This window comes from Salvelinus sp. IW2-2015, unplaced genomic scaffold (assembly GCF_002910315.2).
Source record: "Salvelinus sp. IW2-2015 unplaced genomic scaffold, ASM291031v2 Un_scaffold3374, whole genome shotgun sequence".
Classification (NCBI taxonomy): domain Eukaryota; kingdom Metazoa; phylum Chordata; class Actinopteri; order Salmoniformes; family Salmonidae; genus Salvelinus; species Salvelinus sp. IW2-2015.
Genome location: NW_019944656.1, coordinates 48,456 through 55,129, shown reverse-complemented (window position 1 = coordinate 55,129; position 6,674 = coordinate 48,456). Strand labels below are relative to the sequence as shown.

Genomic DNA, 6,674 nt, shown 5'->3' with positions numbered 1-6,674 from the left:
TGATTACCTAAGATAAGACCAAGAAAGAGAGGCACCTTAACTACTTTGCTCTTTTCTTGCGTGTTATGTATTGGACTATTCCCATTTTTGACTCCAGACATAGGAGAGACTAAGAGGAGCAGAGGAACAGGGATGGGTGCGAGATCATCCCTAGACGTGCACGCTGTCCACACAGATGTGGCGCAAGGCCATAGAGTAGATACCGATACATCTGGAGGGCTTCAGTGGGAATACGTTTCTTTGCGACGCCAAGCGAGACAGCAGTGCCACACAAGACACAGCTACTATCTGACCCTCTCTCTCGTCCCCCTTTTTCTCTGTCCCTCTCGTTTTTCTGACCCTATATAGTCACCAACTAACAGGAATGGAGGAAAAGGAGATGCTCATTCCTTCACCTCCCTTGTCTTCTTTTCTTCCCTTCAATCACAGCTGCTCCGCCCATCTGTGTCTGTGTGACTGAGCATGTGGTGCGGAGGCCAGCTTTGATTTGGTAGCCAAGCTGCTGTCGCACACAAATCCTGAGAATTCTAAACAAGGACAGAGAGAGAGGAGACAGGAGAAGAAGCGCAACAGGACGCGAAGCCATCCTTTGTAGACTTGAGTGGACGACAGCACAAAAGATCCCTGGCCACACACCTTTTCTGAGGTGTCCAACATTACACCCATCTCCTCCTTTCTCTCTCTCTCTCTCTCTCTCTCTCTCTCTCTCTCTCTCTCTCTCTTCTCTCTCTCCTCTCTCTCTGATCTCCTCTCTTCTGCTCTCGTCTCTCTCTCTCTTTCTCCGTCTCCTTTGCTTTTTCTCTCTCTGTCTGTCTCTCCACGTTCTCTCTTTCTGTGCCTGCCCCTCCTCTTCTGCTCGCTATTCCAGGCTACCGGCCCGCCCCAGCCCTTTCGCCCCTCCCTGATGTACTCTCTCTCCAGGATGCGGATTGTCACTATTCCCTTAAAGGCATGTGTGGTCCCTCTACAGGGTTTGCATTTCCAGCCATGAGGAATCAAGAGTCCTGTCGCGTCGTTAGCAGGAGCGATTTCGGCCCCAGCGGGCCGGCAGTGTGGGGGGGGCTGTGCGGCATCAGCATTCTCCTCCGTCCAGCCGCTTCTCCCGTGCCATGAGCCCCCGCACCTGACCCACTGATCCAGCGACCACTTTTTCCCGCCTCTCCCCTGGGGTCGGCTGGTAAGGCCCCGCCTCCTGTGACCCCTGTAACCGCTGGACTTCTCGGCTGACTCACTCCTCAAGGCCCAGTACCGGGAGACACGCACCAACGAGAAGGTGGAGATGATGGGTCTGAACGACCGCTTCGCCAGCTTTATAGAGAAGGTGCGCTTCCTGGAGCAGCAGAACACGGTGCTGGTGACGGAGCTGAACCAACTGAGGGGGAAGGAGCCCAGCCGTCTGGGGGACATCTTCCAGGAGGAGCTGAGGGAGCTGCGCAGGCAGGTGGATGGACTCAGCGCTGGGAAGGCCCGGCTGGAGATAGAGAGGGACAACATGGCTGCTGACGTGGCCACGCTCAAACAGAGGTGAGAATGAGGCAGTCTCATTTCCATCACTACAATTGGGCATTGATCAGTCTACTTTGTTTTAGTATTTTGGAGTTCCAATTGATATTGTGGAGTTCTAATTGCTTCAGCAGTCTGTCCACTTAAAAGTGGATTCGTAATTTGATTTAGTGGATTCCTAGTGTTTTGCATGTGTATTGGTCAATATGTTAGTTTTGAATTGGAATCTTTGCTAWAGTCTAAAACCAACAAGTGGATAGTTGCCATAACACAATTCAGTATGACTGGATATCGTGTTACATGATACAATTGCTCAGTAGATGCTTCGGCTTGTTAGTTATTGAAAACACTGTGCTCTGAGAAAGCGTTACTCAATGTGTGTCCCTCTTTCTAAACTTGATCCTGACCAGACCCCTACAGCCATTCAATGAGTGTGGAGGAATGGAGGAAACACATTCCAGCTGATTTCCACAAAGAGACCAGGGAGCCAGGCAGATGTTCTGTTGTTGCCTGATCCCCCTTAATACTCATTCATAAAATACACGCTTCTAAGTTAGGTTTATTGGTTTATTGCTTAAGTGGCATYGTTTATAGTTATGAGGTTATAGCTTATGTTTTCACAGGGTGTTTTTTGTTGTTGCCAAGGATAAAGGGAACATCTAAGTGTATTGGTTTCTGAGCCTGTGTATACTATGGATCAGAGACATGTGTGTGAGTGTCACTGCTCTCTGAATACAGATCTTTTCCTTGGTGCAGTATGTGGTAGATTTTCACAACACTTAGTACAGAACTCAAACCACATCATCAGAAAGGCAGTCATTTCTCAACTCAATTGAGTAAGTACAACATCAAATCATAGTCACTTTTTTACCAAACTTAATTAGTGTTCCGTCTGGAAATACATGTTTCACATTCACAATGCAGTACGTGTTGGTTTCTTTTCACAATGCAATGCTCACTTTACTTTTGCTATGATAGRCTTCTAATTTTTTWAAATACATTTTACTATTAACCGACTAATCTAAATTGGTAATCACTTAACCGTTTGGTAAACCTATAGATTAAAAAAATAATAATTCTACTACAGTTTTAGAGAACTAAATAATGAAAAAGTATGTTTGTAAAGTATAAATATATATATATACTATAATGTACTATTATGATGATGAAGCATTTATAAGCATTTTATAAGCATTTCGCTGCGCAAATAAAATAAAATAAAATTGTATTTGTCACTTCTTAAACAACAGGTGTAGATTAACAGTGAAATGCTTACTTATGGTCCCTTCCCTACAATGCAGAGAGAAAAAGAGAAAAATTACACAATGGGTACCAGTACTAGTGCATCTGCGATAACATCTGCAAATCTGTGTACGCAACCAATACACTTTGATTTGACTATTAGGATTTTACTTCACTGCAAAACATTTAGAATCTGATATTGAGAAGATCAGAGATGTTCTCTGTCATACAATTGAAAACAGCAGTAACTACACATTTGGTCAAATTGAGTTAAGACTGAAATCAGGCTTTGTAGTCTCCTGGTTGAATTATCTTCCATTTTCAAAGAAAATTTTGTTTAAAATGTGAAGTAACTACAATATCCACGTAAGAACCAACGCAAACAGCAGTAAGTGAAGTTACTAAGTGAAGTTTGTGCAGTTTGCCTTGGTATTCTATCTGGTTCTGAGTTCAGGCCATCCCGATCATAACACACCCTCACACACACCATGAGACAGTCAAAACGTTTGATAAACACATTTAGATTGTAGATACTGTACTTTTCTTTTGCATTACCCATATAGTTGTTTGTCATACAAAGGCAGAGTGCAGTATCAGCATTTTAGGGGTCATAGGTCAGGTAAGTGGTCATGTTATAATAAGATAATATATCAGTGCATTATCACTTATCTACCTACAACATATTTGTCTGGAGAGTAAAAAAAATACTTTAAAGCCATTTTTCTCAGATTCACTGTTTGCGTAGACTGCTCTTTGCAAGGCTGAAAGGCTGATGGCAGGCTGATGTATAGAAGTGAATGGCTAATGATGTGTAAGCTCTCCATTCCACTGAGCTCAGCCCACCTACTGCCAACTCTGCTACTGCAGCATGGAAGACAAGTGGTACTCACACAGTCCTTATCATCAGTTTATTCATGTCATTATGTATACAAYGATATTCATACATAYACACATTTAATCATATSCTGATCATGATCCCTTCACTTTTCTGGATGGAAAACATGATCATATATATTGYGTCATTGGTGMGWTCKTGACTGGGATTCATTGACTTTGTATCAATAGAGAATYGSTTGYAACTATGCTTTATCTGAGGTGCATTGATCCTCTTTGCGTGACCAATGAGTGGACTTAGTGTGCACCCTAACACTGCCTCTCCTTTTATCTGTCTGTRTTCTATTTTTCCTCACTCTCCCTTTCTCTTTCAATCAGACTGCAAGATGAGATGGTTCTTAGACAGGATGCAGAGGGCAACTTGAACGCCTTTAGACAGGTGAGGTCATTTCTCTCATAATTTGTATCAATTTCACTATTATTGACCATGTCCCTGTTTGCATGTGATCTTCACAGCCCGTGTTTTTATATGAGGAATATACATGTCACATTGACCTAAGGATTCTCTGTGTGCAGGACGTGGATGAGGCGTCTCTGAACCGTGTCCAGTTGGAGAGGAAGATAGACGCGCTGCAGGATGAGATTGCCTTCCTCAAGAAGATCCACGAGGAGGTGCGCTTCAGCTTCCCCTCGTCTCTATGGCAATCTCTAGTCCTTACTGACCAACCTTTGTTTCCATCTCTAAAGTAAATAGTGAATATTCAGAGAGTGAAAGAGGTGACCTTTAACCTGTAAGCCTGTGGTTGGTTCTCTATAGGAGCTGCGTGAGCTGCAGGAGCAGCTGATGGCCCAGCAGGTCCATGTGGATGTGGACGTGTCCAAGCCAGACCTGACTGCTGCTCTGAGGGACATCCGGGTCCAGTATGAATCCGTGGCCTCCTCGAACATTCAGGAGACGGAGGAGTGGTACCGCTCCAAGGTCATATCAGAAAGCTTGGGCTATTGCACATACATGTACACACATTACTGTACGCCTGTAGGCAGACACACAGGCAGACACACTACCATACAGATAAACATGCATACAGCCTGGTGTTGCACAATGCACACATTGACAACACACTATAAGATGCAGACTTTTAAACTGTCCTGTCTCTCCTTTTGTTGTTATGCACAGTTTACCGACTTGACCGACGCAGCTACTCGGAATGCAGACGCCTTGCGATTGGCCAAACAGGAGGGCAACGAGTACCGACGGCAACTCCAGGCCATGACCTGTGACGTGGAGGCGCTCCGTGGAACAGTGAGTTGTCCAATCAGAGCAGAGTGTGCTGTATCAACAATGAGACATGAGAAGACCATGAGTTCCATGACTCCCCTCTCTAACTGAACCACCTCTCCTCTTTCATCTCTTTCCAAACCTCTACCCCCTTCCTTTCCTTCTCCCTCTCTTCCTCCTCTCCTGCAGAACGAGTCTCTGGAGCAGCAGCTGCGCGAGATGGAGGACCGTTTCTCCATGGAGACGGCTTGTTACCAGGATACGGTGGGTCATCTGGAGGAGGAGATCCAGACTCTGAAGGAGGGGATGGCCAGACACCTGCAGGAGTACCAGGACCTGCTCAACGTCAAACTGGCCCTGGACATAGAGATCGCTACCTACAGGAAGCTGCTGGAGGGAGAGGAGAGCAGGTGAGGAGATAACGGTGGAGAGGGAGGAGGATGGTGGAGGGAGAGGAGGGTGGAGAGGAAGGAGGGTAGAAGGTAGGAAGAGAGGAGGGAGGAGGGAGGAGGGAAGGAGAGAGAGGGTGTTGGAGGGAATAAAGTGAAAAAAAATAATGTGGATCTAATGAGCTGGGTCGGGAGGAGACAGCGTGATGAAGAAAGAAAAGACAATAGGTGGTGGCTGGTAGTTACTGATACTCTCTCTTCCTCTTCCTCAGGATCACTGTTCCAATGCAGAGCTTCTCCAACCTGCAGTTCAGAGGTGAGTAAGGGTATCCTGACCCAGACATATTAGCATYGTCTATCATGGCATATAATAATTTACCCCAGCCATATGAATGATGTGCTGATGCATAKATCTCAAGTTAGGATTCGGCTCTGACTGGATTCATGGGCATCTGAAAGCTAAAGGTCTCTCTCACCCTCTCCCTGAGTATAGAGACCAGTATGGACACTAAGTTCTCTCCAGAGGCCCATGTCAAGAGGAGCATCATAGTGCGGACTGTGGAGACTAGAGACGGGGAGGTATGTAGAACATCATAGATCATTGAATGAATCCATGGGGGATTTATTCCCATATCAGATGTGTGAATGTGCTTSCTTCCTGCTTAGCTCCTCCAGAGGGCAGCATGCTACATTGTATTATTCAATACATGCAATTTCACAAGCTTTCAGATCACTTATAGACAGTCCCTCCCTACTGCTGCATCTACAACCTAACATGCCCTGTTCCCTGCTCTCTGTGTTTCAGATCATTAAGGAGTCTACGGCTGAGAGGAAGGAGATTCCTGACAGTCCTTAAAGGACACAAATGGTGCTWGCTATATGTCTGTCATACTGTCCCCACTCCCCAGTAACGCTTAGAGGCCTTGCATGATAATGACACCCTTTCCTGACCAGGCACCTCCCTCTTCTCCAAACCTCAAAGTCCCCCCAGTTGCAACCACTTCACCATCCCCTTCCTCCCCTCTTCATCATCACCCCCAGACCATGCTACATCATTAAATACTTAGGAGTTGCATTTTGTTGAAACAAAAATAATCCCTCATTGCATCCTTGTTAGCATTTTTGCTGTAACTGGAGATAGGCTTTAGTGCTGGGAAGTGTGGCCATGCACCTTAGAAGGAAGGGTCTTGGACTACTACCCTTCGTGATTAACAGACTTAATGCTTGGAAATTTATTTTTTGTTCAGCTCATAATAATAGTGACAGATCAGAATGGGAAATGTTTTCATTGTGTTTGGATAGTAGCCAGAGAGGAGGCCTTGAAATGTAGTGATTGTTATTCAGCTAGTGGCAGGAGTCGTGCTGAAGTTGTGTGGTTTGAGTGGATGTGAGAAGTCAAGATGAAAGTATAGTTGCTGGGGTTAGCA

The 6,674-nt window shown here is 45.4% G+C and overlaps 1 protein-coding gene across 1 annotated transcript; it reads left to right on the top strand.

Moving 5' to 3' along the window:
• The first annotated feature begins 1,215 nt into the window (after nt 1-1,215).
• On the top strand, nt 1,216-6,269 carry LOC112075756 (glial fibrillary acidic protein-like). The gene is made up of 9 exons (XM_070441049.1): nt 1,216-1,524; nt 3,958-4,018; nt 4,156-4,251; nt 4,397-4,558; nt 4,757-4,882; nt 5,048-5,268; nt 5,520-5,563; nt 5,741-5,826; nt 6,053-6,269. The coding sequence occupies exons 1-9, from the start codon at nt 1,280-1,282 to the stop codon at nt 6,101-6,103; spliced, it is 1,092 nt and encodes a 363-aa protein (XP_070297150.1). The 5' UTR covers nt 1,216-1,279; the 3' UTR covers nt 6,104-6,269.
• The last annotated feature ends 405 nt before the right edge of the window (nt 6,270-6,674 follow it).

What these genes read in the sequence shown, in the direction of transcription:
- LOC112075756 (XM_070441049.1), top strand. Translation starts at nt 1,280, where the DNA reads ATGATGGGTCTGAACGACCGCTTCGCCAGCTTTATAGAGAAGGTGCGC. An exon ending in ACTTGAACGCCTTTAGACAG is followed by an intron (nt 4,019 to 4,155) that starts GTGAGGTCATTT and finishes CTCTGTGTGCAG; the next exon opens with GACGTGGATGAGGCGTCTCT. An exon ending in TGGAGGCGCTCCGTGGAACA is followed by an intron (nt 4,883 to 5,047) that starts GTGAGTTGTCCA and finishes CCTCTCCTGCAG; the next exon opens with AACGAGTCTCTGGAGCAGCA.